This window comes from Onychomys torridus, chromosome 7 (genome assembly GCF_903995425.1).
Source record: "Onychomys torridus chromosome 7, mOncTor1.1, whole genome shotgun sequence".
Lineage (NCBI taxonomy): Eukaryota > Metazoa > Chordata > Mammalia > Rodentia > Cricetidae > Onychomys > Onychomys torridus.
In genome coordinates, this window is record NC_050449.1 from 98771193 (window position 1) to 98790592 (window position 19400).

At 41.8% G+C, this 19400-nt stretch overlaps 1 protein-coding gene across 1 annotated transcript in view; it reads right to left on the minus strand.

Annotated features, from left to right (window-relative positions):
• Positions 1-856: 856 nt before the first annotated feature.
• Positions 857-19400, minus strand: part of Col6a5 (collagen type VI alpha 5 chain) — a 93617-nt gene continuing 75073 nt past the window's right edge. Inside the window, exons 36-40 of the mRNA XM_036194045.1 lie at positions 18115-18323; positions 7841-8527; positions 6419-6515; positions 5432-5664; positions 857-884 (exon numbers count right to left, since the gene is read on the minus strand). Coding sequence (XP_036049938.1) covers positions 865-884; positions 5432-5664; positions 6419-6515; positions 7841-8527; positions 18115-18323 — 1246 coding nt within the window. The 3' untranslated portion in view covers positions 857-864. The remainder of the gene's footprint in view (positions 885-5431; positions 5665-6418; positions 6516-7840; positions 8528-18114; positions 18324-19400) is intronic.

The window sequence follows — 19400 nt, forward strand, 5'->3', positions numbered from 1 at the left end:
GAATGATTTTGTAACTAACTCACTGCTGCTTTATCTTATCCTGTCTGTGTATTTCCCAAATAGATTTATGTATACTTTCTTGGACCTTTATTCCAAAGGGTCTGAGCTAGACAACAGTTAATAAGAATACACAGAACAAGTTTCTAGGTCAGACCCGGTTTCTTTTAGAAACTGTTTTTGCTGCATTGTAATTCATAAGAACAGATCTGTTGCCATGTTCACATGCTGACAGGATTTCTTTTGCAGCAAAACCCAAGTACACACAAAGCAAAGCACACTAAAATAGAAAACAAGTATTCCCAGCGTGAGCCAGCAGTTCACAAAGCAGCTCTTCCCTCCCTCTTCTTTGTTATGAATTTGTTACTTTGTAAATGCCCTAGTAAAGAAAACCCACAGAGGAGGTAATCAATGTTGGATGTATTCTCAGGGTCCTACTAGAACCAAAGCTGCTGATTTACAATGGCATAGATGGGGAAAAGGCAACCCTAGGACATTCAATTACAAATTGTCTTACTCGAGGGTCTAATGTGAGATGTAGATGTAACACCAGCTATGACAACCATCTTCTTTTGGCAGATAATCTTCCAAGCTGGTCAAATGAATGAACAGGGCTGTCACAGGAAAGACTGCTACTTCTTCCTGCTCAATGTCCTCAGTCCTGCTGAGAGATGACGCCCCATTTCTACTTCCAAAGGTGTGCTCCTTGACGTCCCTTCTGAAGAGCCTCTCCCTCAGACTTCAGACTGAGAACTAAGTTTAGTTCTAGTTCCCACGCCTTACCCTTCTAATAAATGATTGACACGTTCTGGCTGGGGCCGCCACAGGGACCCCCGTATGCCAGCAGGCACTCTTCTCTCCTGGGTCTCATCTTGCATCCTTGCCATCTGCAAAGCATGAAACACACACTGCTCTTAGTGTCACGATATTAGCTAACAGTGTTTCCTCCCAAGCCTACTCCCATAGGTGCCAGGTATAACACAAACACAAATGAGTCTTTGCTATTTTCAACAGGCAAACTAAAAGTTTGACCTAGAGTGATGTGTCCATGGAGACTGATGTGACCTTTGGTAAAAATGAGTAACTCATAAGGACTGTGGACACGATTCTCTCTGGTCTACCCATGATTTGAAATTCCTTGCTTAGTGGCTTTAGTAGCTAGGATTCTTATCTAGGCGTCTGAAGGAGGTGATGATGTCTATGATATCAAGCTCTGCTCAGAATTCTGTGGCCTTTTCACAGCATTCCTTTACAGGACAACATTCCTCCTCCTCTCCCCGACCCACTCGGCTCCTGACTTCGCCCAAGTGAGCTTCTGATTGCTTACACCGTCACTAACTACCCTTCAGGGGCTGCTGTTGAGCAATGGAGCTGCTTTAAACACATACTCCATGAGGACCTGGGGTGTGCCTCCTTCCCCTACAACAGCTCTTGATCAGGGATTTGGGAGGAAGACCCAACTTCCAGCCTGCCTCCTAACTCAGAGGCCCGATTCCCGGCCAGGCCTAGGCCTTGGCTGCCCTCTATGGGATGGTGCTGACATGGCCCCTCATTTGGTTTCTCTGCCTTCCCTAGGACTTCCTCCATTGCTTGATGGATTTACCCATGACTATTTCATGACCAGATCTTACAAACATGAGTTCTCAACTCAGGGAAAGCTTCACATGAAGATGGCTTGAGAATTTCTGCTAAGTACCTGTCTCCAGGGAAAATCATGTCCTTCTTGCCCTGCACCTTGGAAAGTTAACATCTAATATTTTCTTAAAAAATTTTGAAAGTATGCAATTTCAACATGCTGTCAAAGCTGACATTTAAAAATAAAGCCTCCATGGGGGCTGGAGAGATGACTCATAAGGGGAAAGACAAGCCCCATGGCTTGAGGTCAATCCCTGGAATCCACACTTAGAAGCCTGATATGGTAGCATGCATTTGAAATCCCAGCATTGCCTCAGCCCAGATGCTTGCAGGCAAAGCCAACCTGGAGTACGTCCTCCTCAAAACAAGGTGAAAAGAGAGAAGAGGCTGGGTTCTCTGACCTCTGCACAGTCCCCCTACACATTCATAGACGTACACATCATACAGACTCGGGCACACAACACCACCACAGTCTAAAAGGATACTTCCACATTTCATTTCTTTGTATTTTTTCAGACAGGGTTGCTTGTAGCCCAGGCTGGCCATGAGCTCCTAATCCTGCCGTGGCCTCCTGAGTGCTTGGACCCCAAACACATGCCATCCCTCCTGGCTGTGTTCCTCTTTCAGCTTTTCCAACAAAATCGAAATATCATAGTAGTTTGATATCAGTTATCCACTATATAAAATATGTTTAAGTCAGATAATTTATAGTGTTCATTTCTCTCCTGAAAGTTCTACTTCCATTCCAGTTCCAGCATATAATTTCATGCCGACTGGAAAAAGATTTACATGCTCGAAACGCTTTAATTATTTCCCTGATCATACTTTTCCACTTGGGGAAAATACGTGTGTGTGTGTGAGTGTGTGTGTGTGTGTGTGTGTGTGTGTGTGTGTGTGTGTGTGTTTCCTATGTCTATACAACTAGGCATTTAATTTTTGTCTAGCTGGGATATTATTAGAACTTGCCACCATATCCTATATATGTAAACTTTGATCATTTTAACAAGTAAAAAGTAAACATTTTATTGGAAACTTATTTATTAATTATATGGATAATTATTTTCACTTCTGGCTTGACCATTTCCACCCAATCTCCAAAGCTAGGAAGATTTTATATCTGGACCAAAGCATCATAATCAGATGCAGGATGGTTGAGAAACATGCCGTACTTGGTGTGTGTGTGTGTGTGTGTGTGTGTGTGTGTGTGTGTGTGTGTGTAGTGAGGGTGGGGCCAGAGAATTTATAAGACAGGAAAGAGAGAAGGCCTCCAGGATTTTTCTCACACACAAATAGATCCTCTTTAAGGCTAGCTTTTTAGAGAGCCACACTCTGGCAAGTCTCTGTGTGTCCTCAGCAGAGATGCTGGTGCATGTACCCCAGAAGGGAAACACTGGCCTTGCCCAAGCTCCTCATTAGCAGTGGTGGAGGGCCCCAGCAGTCAGGTGAACTGAAGAGATCAAAAACTAAGTCAGCAACCGAATCCAAGCTGGCACCTGGGGCCCTGGTTCCCAGTCCGGTGTGCTTTCCACCACAGCCATCAGTTCCAAGTCACTCATTAAACTGCAGAGAGCTGCCACCCAGTGACTTTTCTCTCTTGGCCACATTTGCTTGAAGCACACCACATTCATTCAGTGCCCACACCACGTTCATTCAGTGCCCACACCACGTTCATTCAGTGCCCACACCACGTTCATTCAGCACCCACACCACGTTCATTCAGCGCCCACACCACGTTCATTCAGCGCCCACACCACGTTCATTCAGTGCTTGCATTAGCCTCTGACATAAGCTCTATTACTGTCTTTGTTTGCAGCTGAGGAAATGGAGGCTCAGGGAGGCAAAGAGACACATCCAACCTCAGATGCTCAGCGATTGTGGAACTTGGGGCACAAAACACTAGCTCTACAAGGTGGTTCCTCACACAGTATTCTGTGGTGGCACTGATTTGAGCAGAGCTGCCCTCAGACTCAGTGACTACCAACCCAGGAAAAGACAATGGAATCTCCTGCAAACATGGCCCACTTGCCAGTGATTTCCCAGAAGACTGAGATTTCATACACTGTAAATATCCAGTGGAAGGACTCCCATTAAAGAAGGCTGATTCGGGCTCAGAATCTGCAACACTAGGTCGGTGGGTTCTCAAACAGCAGCCTGTATGAGAATCTTTTGCAGGTTCTCATGGCCAGAGTTTCAGCTCAGTAAGTCTGAGGTGAGATCTGGGGAGCTGCATTTCCAGTGAGTTCTAGGTGGTGCTGATGTTGCCAGGGTTAGAGTCTACCAATCTGATCACTTTCCGCAGCAAATTGCCTTGAGACATCCAGCAAGAATGATTCAGTCAGGATTCATGGCAATGTTTAGCAAACATGACCTGAATCACCCGGAAAACTTGGTAAATAATACCAACTCTGTGTCTCACCTTCAGATAATGATTTCACTGGTGTGGGGTGTGGTTTTGTTCTCAATTAGAACCTACTACAAATAGTGCTGTTATATAAACCCTAGTAAGGGATTTTTGGTGAATACATTCTGTTTTATATATACATATATGTCTGTGTGTGTTATGTGTGTTTTATATATGTTATATATAACATATATATGTGTCATGTTTTTGTATATAACATATATCTTTCATATATATAACTATATCTTGATACAGCTTGCATATGTACATACTTATGCATATGAGTTCTATTGGGTTTACATAGTTATCTTAGTTAGGGTTTCTCTTGATAACTTGCTATAATAATACACCATTAGCAAAAACAACTTGGAGAGAAAAGGGTTTTTCATCTTATACTTCTGGGTAATAGTCCATCACTAAGGGAAAACAGAGCAGGAATCTGGAGGCAGGAACTAAATCTGAGGCCATGGAAAAGTACTGCTTACTGCTTGTTCCTTGTGATTTCCTCAGCCTGCTTTTCTCATAGCAGCCAAGACCACCTGCCCAGGGTTGGCACTGCCTACAATGGGCTGGGTTCTCCCATGTCAATCATTAATTAAGAAAATGCCCCCATAGGCCTACCTACATGCCAATCTGGTGGGGGCATTCTCTTAATGAATCTCTCTTTCCAAATGAATCTAGCCTATGTCAGACAAGTTGAAATGAAGAACTATCCAGTAAAACAATGTAGAAAAATACAGTGTCATATTTCCAACTTCAACGTGATCCATAAATATTTAGCATACGATAATTTCCCACAAGGTGCTGGAGCACAGCAGGACTCTGGGTTGCTGCCCTGGAGTCCTCTATAGATCCTGGTTCTTCACTCTTCACTTTCTCTTTAGCTGCGGATCCATAGCTGCCTCACCCCAACCTTGTAAAGAAGCTGCCCTTGGCCTTCACATAGATCTCAGAATCACAACAGCCTCATCCTCTCCGGACCGCTGCAATCATGGCTCAGCAAGTGAGCAACATCTCAAAAGCAGGAAAGCCTGGACTACAAAGGCAGGCCTGGAGCATTCAGAGTCAGGAGGCTCCTCACCTGCCCAGGGGTGTAGCTCCTGCTTTCTTGGAAGGCTGTGCTTCTTGACTACCCCACCCCCGCCCCGACCCCTGGCTCCCAGACTCCACACCAAGCCTTCAGAAGTACTCTCTTCTCTGGTTGTTCTGAACATAGTCAGCTCCCTTTCTGCTTTAGGAGATGGTCTCTCCCTCCCCTTTTATCTCGGAGCTCCCTGGACTCCTGGACAAACAGCACTTTATCCCTCTCTATCATTTCTCCTTGCTTTTCAACCCCCAGGGGAAGAGACCAGCCAGGCAAAAGTACTTCAAGGTCTTCAAGGACGACCTGGAGGTTACCTTGCTTGTCATTCGCTGGGGCCGCAGCTTCTTCCAAATGTGGCTCTTCCTTGTCATTCACCATCAGTTCTCCAGAGGAGAAGAGCATGTACAACTTCTGGATCAAATCAGTAGTGATCCCCGAATCGTTACTATGATGGTCGCCTAGTACAAAGAAATGCTGTTCCTGGGGATGGGAGTCTCCAAATAGCTCACTGTCTCCTGCCTCAATTTTGTATACCTCTGGGATAAGGCTGGAGTGAAGGACAAAAGGGATTAAGGTGGTTAGCCATGTCCATTGTAAGACTGAATGCAAATACAGCCATATACCAGAACAGAAATCCATCTTACACATGTGATAAGAACGGTCTAGGGGTTAGGGATTTAGCTCAGTGATAGAGCGCTTGCCCAGCAAGCACAAGGCCCTGGGTTCTATCCTCAGCTCCAAAAAAAAAAAGAAAAGAAAAGAAAAGAATAGTCCTAATGTGGTTTGTGCATGGAATTTGAAACAGCAACTATTTTCTAATATCCTGAAGGAAAATTAAACAAATATTTGTCTCAGAGGTTTAGGATTCCAAACCAATGCTCTTTTCATTACTAAAACTTTATTGGGGACTCACAGTTTCACTTTGCAAAGTCAGAATCCTTCCTACAACCCTGACATGTACTTTTCTGAAAGGCAGGTGTTTTCTTTGACATGTTTTCCATCCAGCCTTTCATATTGTAAGCTTTACTTTGGCACTAGCCAATATGAGTTGCATTATTTATTAATATGAGATAGTTTTGATAAAAGCAACAGATATGCTTGCTTATAATACAAAATATAGTTCTTTATAATATAGATCATGTTCTGTCTTCTGCTAATTGGTGATATCATCACCAACACAACATTCAAAACCCCCTTGCACAGGGGCTTTTGCATCCTGAAAATGAAAATGTCATTCACTTCACATTCTTAAGGGCTGTTTCCTGGGCCATACTTCCTACATCTGAGATTTCTTAACTCACAATAAGCTGTTGCCTGTGCCAGCCTTCTCTGTGCTGGGGAAGGTGATGTTAGCACACTTGGCTTGCAGATCTCTGGTAGGATATTTGTTGATAGCACCTGGAGACAGAGTGGAATTCTTAGTCCAGTTTTTACCTTCCTACATAATGGCTACCACCCAAAGCCCAGGTCATCTTTTACTGGAGATGTGAATCTTTTCAAAAACAAATTAATCTTCTCAGGAACTTAGCAAAGACCGAATGTTGGCATTGAAAGACCTTGCTTGTTCTTGCCAAATCAATGAGCTACAGCAATAATTGAATTAAAAGTTCCCATACTCTGATACAATTTCAAGGACATCTCTGAGTTCCCATCTATCTATTTCTCCCTCACCTCCACACCCCAGAAATGGGGGCTCTTCCTAATAGGCTCTGTTGACTATTGACATTGTCTACTCTATTTCTACCTTGGGGTTGGGAGAAGATATTGTTTTTGATTCACTGTAAATATATTGCCTAAATTCCAGGATTCCTAACTCTAAGGTGAGTCCTGGGATTGCATGTGTACCAGAACCCATAATATCCTGGGAAAACCTAGCAAGCTCCCAGCCACTGCGGACAACCACACAGTGTGGCTTTTGCTCTCTCTGGTTTCCCAGCATAGGCCAGGACATGTCCAATGGTCTAAGAACTTGGGCTATTCCATACCTCTGCCTAAAATTACAATACTGAGGGTAGAAACTGAGGCGGCTACTCTCAGAGTGCCACAGTGGAAAGACACCTTTCAAATCTCTATGTAGTTGTACTTAAGTTAGAATTCTTGAACAGAGGCTCCAGAAAATATCTGTACCTATGAATAATAATAATAATTCAAGTTAGAATCAGGATGGTTAATAATGACAAGGTAGACCAGATGTCCTTGGAGAAGGTGGAGGGGTATTGGCAGTGGGGGTTTTATTTGTTGCAATAGCACACTTTGTTAAAGGTTTAGTAACTGAAGTGTAGTTTAATAGAAAAGATCATAGTCTTAAGGCCAGAATGTATGGGGTTGATTCTAGAATTTACCAGGCATTAATTATGAGCTTTTGAGAAATTTATTTAATGTATCTAAACCTTACTTTTTTCTTTATATAAAAGGAATCTGAATTCTTCCCTTCAAAGGCTATGCTGAACATGAACTGATGTAGCTATTCAGAGACCAAACACAGTCAATGCTCAGAAGTCAGGTTGAAGGGAAACCTTTCACCTATTTGGGAGCCTCCTGTCTGGGACTTTGACAGCAGCAAGGCCCAAAGTCAACAAGACTTTTATCTGAGATTCTCTCATTGCCTCCTGTTCACACCCAGCACTCTCTACTCAGACAAGATGCATCTGACTACATAGGCTGATTAACTGCATGCAGAGACATCAACATGGCAATAAGGGGGAGAAGCTTGAGAGACTTACGTCTGATTGAATGAACAAAGGGCTTGACAAACTTAATGATATAGTCCAAATCTGGCTTGTGTATCCGGCCAAGCTGCACTAAGTGATGATCCAGGGGCTGGCTCGCTAATTCTTCTAACTCCATGTCATTGTGCACAGGACCAAAAGAAAATACAAATATGGAGTAGCCTTGGCACTTGGCTCTCAGAGATGCATTCCTTAAGACTTCTTTGTCTAAAGAACTGGTTTCACCTGCAGATATTATAAAGATAACTTTGTTTTTCCTCAGATTGGGGGTTCCTACAAAGACATTGTCAATTGTCCACTGAAGGGCATGGCCGATAAAAACATCTCCATCGAGCTGCTTAAGAGACTCTTGGAGATGATGCTTCATTTGTTGTATACTGTTATAAGTGACCAAATCAAATTCCAGGTAGACCGGGCATTCTTCAGAGTTTGGCAGATAGCCTGGAGGAGAGTAGGTTAGGACAGCCACTCTGTCTCCTAAAACAGAGGTCAGTGGATCTGGGGCGATGTAAAAATAATCCAGTACTGAAGTTATAAGAGCTCTCACTTCCTTAAACAAATCATTTCCTACTCTCTGAGAAGCATCTATGAGGAAAGCCACGTCCATGTAATATTCTTGAAGAGAAGCATCCTCAGGCTCATCAGCAAGACCCAGTTCTTTTCTGCCATGATTTTCATGTTCTGCAACAGAATAGTTGAGTCACTCATAGTGAAAGGGTTAACTTGAAACTCTAGGACATAAATATAAATATATGACATGGGGTGTCAGTATTCTCCATTTCCATATCATGGCAGATATCACTAGTCCTTGCCATAGTAGATATCACTAATCAATCTCAGTAGTTGTTCCCAGATGCATTCTTCAAATCTGTCTTCACTTAGCACAGAGAGTTATTTCCATTTGAAATAGTTGTCTCAGGTTTCTGTAAAATGACTGATTTGACACCAAATATCTTAATGCAAGAGTGAAACGCATGCTTATTTTAACGCTCCCACATAGTTCCTGAGCCTATAGCACACATTCCCATCGACAGAATATTTAATTACAAGAAGTGACCACAAGAGAAAGTACAGATGTCCACATTACAACTCATGGGTTTTGGTATCAAAGTGATCTGATTTGAAAGAATGAGTTAGTAAATAGTATTTCCTCCTTAGTTCCCTAGAAATGTTTGTATAGAATTGGTCAATTCATGGCTGAGTGGCAGTCCCATGCCTTTAATCCCAGCACTTGGGAGGCAGAGCCAGGAGGATCTCTGTGAGTTCAAGGTCAGTCTGGGGTACAGAGTGAGATCCAGGACAGGCACCAAAACTACACAGAGAAACCCTGTCTTGAAAAACGAAAACCAAAACAAACAGACAAAAAAATCAGCAATAAAGAATTGATATTCATCATTCCTCAGAAGTTTTGTTGACTTTATGGTGATATCATGGGAACGTTTCAAGTAGAAATTCAATCATTTTGACAAGCTAGTTAGGTTATTTCTTCTTGAATGAACTGCGGTGATTTTCGTACTGTAAGAAATTTGTGTCCAATTTAAATGCAAAAGTGCCTTATTACATCCCCTTGTTACTATTTTGATAGCTGTAGAACATGGAAGATGCCTCCTCTTTCTTTGCTAACACTGGCTATTTGTGTCCACTTTCCCTGGTGAATCTGATTACAGCTTTATCAATATTATTGATCTCAGAGATCTGACTCTTGGCTTTATTGATTTTTCTTATTTCTTGTTCATTGAGTCCTTAAATGTTATCGCTTTCTTCTGCTCATTCTGGGATTGCTTGTCTGTCAGTTTCTGGCTTCTGAAGATGGAAATTGAGGTCACTGATTTGAAGCCATTCATTTATTTTTAACAGTCTAAGCGTTTAATGTCAGAATCCCTTCATAATCATGCTCTAGTGGAGTCTCAACCATTCTGGAATTTTGATTTCATTTTCATTCCTTCAAAAATGTTTTCTAATGTCTTTATCCATTTCTTCTTTGGCTATGGATTATTTTTAAGTGTATTTATTTACTTTACAAAGGTGTGGGGATTTTTCTGAAGACCTTTCTGCTGATTATTTTTTTTACTTTGGTTCTATTTGGGTCAGAAAATATACTTGCTATGATTTGAATCCTTCAAATTCTTGAGCATTGTTTTATAGCCCACAGTATTGTCTATTTTGGCAAGTATTTCATGAGCACTTAAAAAGAATTGTGCACTCTGCTCTTGGGTGAAAGTGCCAAGTAGGTTACATAATTTTGCTAAAAAATGTGCCTGTCTTCTATTTTTTCCACCAGATATTGGGAGAGAATATAGAAACTCACTGATTTTTCATTATAATTATCTGAGCTCTTCTTCATTTTGAGTAATTTCCACTGCTATATTTCAAGCACACTGCTATTTTTCTCCTGTCAAATCCTTACCCTCCTATCTGGTACACTGTTCTTGCCATCTCCACGGTTCTCATCTCTACAAATACTGTTAAGCACCAGAGGAACGGCTCAGTGGGTAAAAGCCCCTGGGGTGCTGGTATGAGGATCTGAGTTTGGACCTCAGCACCCAGGTAAAAAGCTGGATGTGGCGGCACCTGTAATGCCAGCACTGTGGGGTGCAAAGACAAGATCTCTGGGATTCACTGGCTGCCAGCCTAGCTCCATCAGTGAGAGGCCCCGAAAGGAGTAAGGCAAAGAGTGGTTGAGCAGGCCATCAAATGTCCTCCTCTGTAAGCGTGTGACCACACATATATGCACGCACACCACACACACACATACACACACACACACACACACACACACACACACACACACACCATATACACACTACATGTATATATCACAAACCACACACACACCACACACACACACACACACACACACACCATATACACACTACATGTATATATCACAAAACACACACACACACACACACACACACACACACACACACACACACACACCACATACACCACACAGTCCATACTCTGGTGAGTAGCGTGGGAAGAGCATCTAGAGATCTCTGGAGTTCTCTCTGTTCAGCTCTTCCTCTGTCCTATGAACCTTATCTTGGTCTCCCTGGACTCCTCATCTCTGAGAGCTCACTAGGCAGGCTCACCTGAAATTCCTCCACCACACCATGGCCTGGAAGCTCTCAAGTCAGGAACCTGGAGTAACTGTGCTGTTCACTCCTTTGTTTTAATCTCCCTGTGTCGTTGACGTTCTGGTCCTGAAGTCCATTGTTTAACCATCTGTGTGTGTGGGCTTTTGTTGTTTTTTTTCTGTTGGTTATGTTGGATTTGGTCCCTCTCTTCTACCTGAGGAGGTCCTGATATGAAAAACTGATCATCTTGTGTGGGGGTGGGGGGTGGGGGATCACTTCTTCTCCCAGAGCATGTACCAGGTTCTTAGAACATTTACACTAACCAACAGGATTTTTCACTTTGTAAGCTTGTTGGAAATGTACAGGCCTCCCATCCCCCACCAGGAATCCAGTTTGAAGTTCTCCCTGGACTTCTGGTCCAGATGGAAGTCCTGATTAAACTGCTAACTGGCAGACAGGAAGCGAAGACAATGTGTGTGTCTGTAATACACTTCACTGCCAGTGCTCCATAATGCACATCACCACAGTGCACATCACCACAGGACACATCACCACAGGGCACATCACCACAGGACACATCACCACAGGGCACATCACCACAGTGCACATCACCACAATGCACATCACCACAGGACATATCACACCACAGGGCACATCACCACAGTGCACATCACCACAGTGCACATCACCACAGAACACATCACCACAGTGCACATCACCACAGTGCACACCACCAAACCATCTCTCAGGTTCTCAGCCAGGGCTTGTGAGGGACTACAGACGCTGGCTTGGCTGTTTCTGCCTCTGGGAGTTTATAGTTCTGGACCCGATGAATCATTATCTGTTATCAGCAGAGGCTCTGTTTTCCAGCCACAGTTTTTCAGTTTTGTAAAAGGACCAACCAGCATGCTTTTATAAACATAGAGGACGCAACTGCATACCCGTTATGGTAGAGGAGGAAAAATTGACTGACAAGGGTATTAAATGCTTTTCCATGCATGCCTAGAAATATTGCTGTTTTTGTTTTAGTTTTCTTTTTATAAATGAACTAAAACCTCATTTTCTCCCAAGTACCTAGCAAAAAATCCTTTCTAAAGAGGCACAAACCACCTACCAAAAGTCTCTAAAAATAGGTTCCTTCTGTACTTAGAAGATTTTCATGGAAATCAAAGAAACTAAATATAGATGACTGTACCTTGGAAACTAAAATTTAGTCCAACACAAGATATGATTGTTCTATTTTGAGTCTAAATTCATGTTATTTGGGAAGACTCGGGCTTCAAAATGATTTCTCCTTTCAGAAAACCTGGCAGAAATTTAAATAAAACCTGCACACCAGCTTGCAGAATGTCCTACATTCTCTCAAAATGTCAGCGGAGCTGAATTCTCGCCTCCAGTTCTGTGGTTGGTTAGTTAGTTAGTTCTGTGGTTCGATTAGTTCAAAGGGCTGAGGAGGGAGAGCTGGCTCACTATCACACACAAGACTTGGATGGAATGAATGAGATATAGTCAGATTTCCAAGGAAGGCCCCCCCACCCCCCGAGAGAGTAGCCTAACTTCAGCCAAAGATGTCCACCACAGAGCCAAGTGTCAGGGGAGTAGGTGTGGAAGGGAAATTTAGGGAGAAAGGAGTAGCTTCATGCATGAGTCCTTTGGACTAGATCATGAAACTTGTGGGGAATCTCAAGTCATTCGAGACTTATCTAGTGTGCTGTCTTGGAATTTAACCAGTTCCAAAATTAGCCATGCGTTTTTCTTTTCTTCTTCTCTTTTTGTTTTTCTTTTTCTTTTTGTTTTTGTTGTTTGAGATAGGGTTCCTCTGTGTAGCCTTGGCTGTCCTGCATTTGCTCTGTGTAGACTAAGTTGGCCTTGAACTCAGATATCCTTAGCCATGGGTTTTTCATAGGCTACATGTACAGCTAAGGCTAATTTATGTATGGAGTTCTATTCATGGGAACAATATCTGATATTTTTCTTTTTAAAAATGTTTACCTTTGTGTATGTGTGTGTGTGTGTGTGTGTGTGTGTGTGTGTGTGTCCGTGTACATGTGCATGCCTAGAGGCCAGAAGAGGGTGGAGGATCCCCTGGAACTGGATGATTGTGAACTACCATGTAAATGTTGAGAACCAAACCCAGGTCCTCCAAAAGAGCAGCACGTACTTTTAACCACCTCGCCCGCTCTCGAGCCCTAGATAACTACTATTTTTCAAGTTCAACATTTTTTTTTTTTGACATTCAGTCCATCAGATTGACAATGTTTTCTCTTCTGTTTCTACTTTCTGGTGCTAAATCGAGTATCTAGCCACTTCAGTTACTGTTCAGTTTACACAGGTGTCTTCCCTCATCAAATCCTCCTTTTGGCACAAGGTTGGGGTTTTCACTGCTCCCACACTCTCATTTCACACATACGCAGATTGAAGCTTGGAGATGGCCAACGATTTAGCCAAGAAATAAAAGCCTATAAGAAGTAGAGGCAGGATTGAATCCCAGGTCTGTCTCAATGTCTGATCCTTCAAAAGAATGAGTCATCCTATAGTAGGTAGGGCAGAAAGAGTAAACATGCACTGACCAGATCAAGAAAGGCCCAGGGGCCTGAGCTGAGGACAGAGTCTCCAGTCCATTAGTATTCCTCTGATAGAAGCCACGAGAGAACATTTTCTTCTAAAAGTAAGTCATGATATGAGTTAAATTTCTCTCCCACCCCCCACAATGGGCATTGTAGAGTAGTGGGTACAGAGAGCTAGGATTTGAGTCTCAGCTGGGCAGTGGTGGCACACGCCTTTAATCTCAGCACTTTGGAGGCAGAGGCAAGTGGATCTCTGTGTGTTCAAGGTCAGCCTGGTCTACAGAGTGAGTTCCAGAAGAGCCATGCTACACAGAGAAACCCTGTCTCGGGGGGGGGGGGGGGGGAAGCTTGAGGCTATTTCTACCTGTTAATTCAGTAACCCCAATTCTGCATGCCTCAGTTTCTCTATAAAATGCCATGCTAATACACTAAAATCTCACAAGGTTTTTGGGGGGACATGGAATTGTTTCCAGAGTTCACAATATATCCAAGGCACTACACAAATTTTAATCTTTATTAGGTAAACAAGAAGAAAAATTGTAGGGCTATAAAAATCCTTCTTGTAATGGTAAATTCTGCAGAATTTTGATAAGAAAAAAAAAATGCAGCCTGGTGGCCTAACTTACACACAGATGCATTCCCACAGGCCCTCAGAAATAACAATTCTGCTGTGTTTGGGCAAGCTTATCTGCAGAAGGCTTGGCGGCTCTTTATGAACCGCTTCATTCCGCACTAGCAGCCCAGGCCTGTCCTCCCTTCTGTCTGGTGAGGTCACTGGTTAGGGTTCCAGGGTTGGGAAGGCAGAGGAGGCCACATGGTGTGTGAGCAGAACAGTATGTGCGCATCGCCACAGGCCCAGGAGAAACAGAAAACCTTAAAATTCCTCTTGCTTTTCCCTGTGAGAACCTCTTGTCTTTTTTGCCTAAATAAGTAGAAATAGCTGTTTAAAACAGATTTTATCCTTTTCCCCAAAGACAGGACAAATATTTCTTTCGATCTTCATTTTTCTAGGTGTCTCTTAGAGCATTGCGCATGAGCCATTTTGCACTCTGAAGCAAGTGAGCAGAAAGGACCAGTATACTGAGAACAACCCCTGCATCCTTCGAGAATCCCTACACCCAAACCACCTGCAATCTTGCCCTTTAGTTTTAGTGATAGTATTCTGCGCTTTGTGTCCCTAAGTAGGTTTATTATAAGCCATTTATAATTAAATTAAATTTAGTTAAAATTTTAAATACCAGAATTGTACCATCAAAATCATTTGAAAATAACTCTCCAAAATAATGATGAAATTTAACTTGTTTTCAAGGTTGGTGAATGAATATAGTTGCCCATTTGTAAATGAAGAAATGCCATCACCAACCACAGGGACACACTGGTAAAAGTCAGCTCTTTGGTGCAGATAATCAGAGGCTGATGTGACAACCGAGTGTCAGCTAATTAACATTCCAGAGATGGCTCCGAAGCCAATTCTGCCATCAAATACAGGTTTAAATATGAGCACATATATGTTCAAGTTGAGTATAAGACAGCAAAGAATCAAAATCAAACTGCATGTTCAAGAAGAGGTCAATAGCTAAATATACTTGTTCAATGAAGGGGACATTATGAGAGTGTTTAGAAAAATCAGGATGTCGTTTATAGCAATATGGGCAATATTAGACATAATAGTATGTGAAAAATAGGCTACACAATTGAATAAAGCTATAAAAACCAATATGCCTATGGGAAAGACAAAGAATGTATTCAACACTGAAAAGAACTCAGTTTGATAAATTGCTTGAAGCTTTATGTTCAAATTTTATTACCACTCTATGGTGCCTTTGAGGATTTTTAAAAAATAATGTCCTGGAGTGGCGATGGGGACAGCAACAGAGAGATGTAGATGCTGTAGGCCTCTGCTCATACCAGATGCCAGAACACCCTTCAGTTGTGACAGTAAAAAAGATCTCCAGACATTGCAGCTAAATCCTCAGAACCCACATGGTGTAAGGAAAGCCAACTCCTGAGAATTGTCCTCTGACTTCCACATGCATGATGGTTATTGCAACACACACACACACACACACACACACACACGCACACATGTGCATGCACACTAAACAAATAAATGCACAAAAATTTTAAATCCATTATTTTGGAGGCGCTCTAATTAGTTTGGCTCCCCAAACTAATGATTGAATAGGTCTAGGAAGAACATTTCTAGTGAGTTCCCAGGTACTGCTGCCATGGGGAAGAAACCTCATTGTGAGGGTCCTTTGGACAGTTGGTCTCAAACTAGAGACACATAGAAATCCATATGGCCCCATTTAATGGAACTGGGGATGAGCCTGATGCAAGCCAGGGCAGGTAGAAGCAGCAGAGGGAGAGGCAGGGTGGCAAGATAGGCAGTGGTTGTGTGTCCTACAGAAGAGGGTGCTATACAATGAGCTGCCAGCCCACAGGGAACTATACAATTCTTTAATGGATGAGATTTCTGACTTTCTCTCAAACCTCTCCATTCAAGGACAGAAAAGTCAGCCATCAGCTGCGGGAATTGTATTATAATTGAGTAATAAACATGGCATATGGAGATACTCATCAAAGTTATTAACTAATTCGTACCATGCATCTGGAACTTATCAAGGCTCATCTCTCAGTGACTAAAGGTTTGGAATCACAACTACCTCTGCAGGACAACACATCATACAGAAAGTTCTTAGCAGTTTGTGGTTACTGGCTATACAAGATCTGAGAGGGAAGGGAAGGAAGAGAAGAGAAGGGTAAAATAGGGGAGGGGAACGGAGGGGACACAGAGACAGAGAGACAGAGAGAGAGACTATAATCTGAGAGTCAGACTTATTTATGGGATAAAGATACAAACATGTCATCCCCAGATCTGAGACACTATCCCCAGGCCATCACAACCTGCCCAGTCCTCCATGGGAATCCCCCGCATGCTTCAGAACTTTGGTGGAGTACTATTTACTTTTTTTTATTTCTATCCTGATGGAGATGTAAACAAGTATTTCTTCAACCAAACTGAACCTCACCATGGCTGCAAGTGAATAGATTATTCAGACATCTGGAAAGCCAAATGAAAAGCTTTTCTTTCCTTCTGGATCACTGTCTTTATGTCAGTAATGATGGCTGCAATGAAGTCCCCCTCTGCCCCTCTCATCTGCTTTCCCTGATCCATTTCCAAGACTTGGAAATGTTCACCTCTAACAAAGCCATCACGAATGACAATTTCCCACTCTAACACACTGCCAAAATGCATTTTATTCTTGTTTATAAGCCAGATGAGAATGGGTTCCTATGCCTTGAGGATAATTGTAATACCCACACCATTAAATGAACAAACAAAATCAACAACATCCATTAAAAAGAACAGGAATCTAATTCTATTGTTCAGGCTACGCCTACATGAGAGTTTAAAATTGTTTTAATGAAATCACATATAGTCTTAATTCATAGACGTCCCAGTGACACACGTCCATGTTTACTGTGTCTCTTCCTTTTAAAGCTAACACATCTTATTTTTCAACTAGTAATTGATTGACTTTTAAATTCCTCACTATAGATTTTACAAAAGCTAGTTTGGCTGTTTTAAAAATAAAGTTCAAATGCTTATATTTATGAAATACTTAAGAGTATATGAGTGTTAAATCCAAGGAAAGGAAGAGCAATCCAAGAAGCTGCTAAGAATCAATACTGTAGTGTGAAATTCACCCTTTTTCCTTTTTATTTGCATATTCTAGCCATGCATATGATACATTGGATACAATACTTAAAATGGCAACATTCTGGCCAAATGATGATTTTGGGAGATTCTAGATGCCTAGTTTGAATGGCTGAGTAGTCTGTTTGAAATTTCACATTTTTTATTTTTAAATACGTATTTATTTTTCTTTTATGTGTGTGGGTATTTTGCTTGTATGTATGTCTATGAATCACATGTGTACAGTGCATGCAGATGCCAGAAGAGGGCATCCAGTTCCCTGAAACTGGAATTACAGGTGGTTGTGAGCTGCCATGTGGGTTCTGAGAATCAAACTCAGGTCCTGTGCAAGAGCAACACATGCTCCCTGCCACTGAGTCACCTCTCCAGCCCCTCACACTTTCAAATGAAAATACAGATATCTCTGTGTATCTTGTGTGTTTATTATCTTACACATCAGTCTGTTTGAAACTATTAAATCTGGACATTACAATATTGAGAGTAAACTATGAGGGAGTCTCATACTCCATCATTTCTGGGTGCCTCAAAAATAAAATCTAAACCTTCTCACAAAAGCACAGATTCTGGGGAAAGTTTACAGGTGTTTTGATCTTTTCTTTTTACTGATATTCTCTATACTTTCTTGTTCTTTATCATACCAACCTTCTAAAATGTATACTCTAAAGACTTCTTAAATTTCTTTAAGTGCATCATGGACATTTCTGAGAGCTTATGTCAATGATTCCCTTAGTAGTGCCTGTCATCCGCTACAACTTCTGTTTGAATACTAGTCACTGGACCCACCATCCTGAATTAGGACCAAAACTTGCTTCAGATACCAGCCTGAATTATTTAATCCTCTAATAGACAAGCTTCCAGATGACTTAAAATATTCATTCCATCATTGGTTCACAATCTTACCGGAAGTGAGACTCGCCATTGCTTCAGATCCATAATAGTCTCCATAGTGACTAACTAGCGTATGTGGCTCTAGCATTTGGTTTGGAATATAAACCAAATGGTCACCTCCATCACCCTCCAACATAAAAGATGAGTCTTTCCCAACACTCAGCTCTTGGCCAACAAGGCTGTTCTCGCTTGCTGAAATCTCATGCAACTTAGTAGTCAATCTAGATGAAGACAAAGAAAGTTTTAGGCTGAGTCCAAATAAGTTGGAAAGACACACATAAAATATCCAAACATTTTAATATGGTTCTTTAATTACTTATTAAAGAAGATAGGGTGGTATCTCAGTTGAGAAAGTGCTTGGTTTATAAGCATTAAGACCTGAGTTTTATCCCCAAGAACCCACATGAAAAAGCTGATGATGGTAGTGTCTGCTTGGAATCCAAGCACTAGGAGGAAAAGATGTGTGGATCCCTGGAGCTCTCTGGCCAGTCAGCACAGTCTACTTAGTGAGCTCTAAGGTAATGAGAGACCCCGACTCAAAAACAAAAACAAAAACCAAGGTAGATGATACCTGAGGAACAACAGCCCAGGTTGTTCTCTGGCCCTACAGACACACACACACACACACACACACACACACACACACACACACACACATGCATATACATGTGCACCCACACATGTGAACATATATACATACACACATATATAAACAGAATAGAAAAAATTGGGTGGTAAAAAATTCTAAATTTCAATCATTCCTTTGGAATAAGCCAAGTCTGAATTGCATAGAGTTGTCAATAAATGATGAGGAAGTCGTTCATCAATCAGCCACAGGAACAACCTTATTATACCTCAGACTGATACCAATTATCACAGAAAATGGATGTTTAATGGACAAAGTCCTGTTCTGAGAAGAATAAGGTTATAAGGAGACTCTTGAAATGGGGCCAGCATTTATATTGACAGTTTAAGAGTTCTTCATGATATTTTAGAATTACATTTTTATTTAGATGATAACAGAAAACATATATAAGCATATTCTTGGTAATGTCATTTTAATTCAATATTTGTAGTTGTGTTTAATACTGGTGTTTGGTATCCAGAGGTACTATTTAGGGGCCTGGAGAGAGGGCTTAGTGGTTAAGAGCACTGACTGCTCTTCCAGAGTACCTGGGTTCAATTCCCAGTACCCACATGGCAGCTCACAACTGTCTGTAACTCCAGTTCCAGAGGACCTGACCCCCATGGCGAAACACCAATGCACATTAAATAAAAATAAAATAAATTTTTTTTAA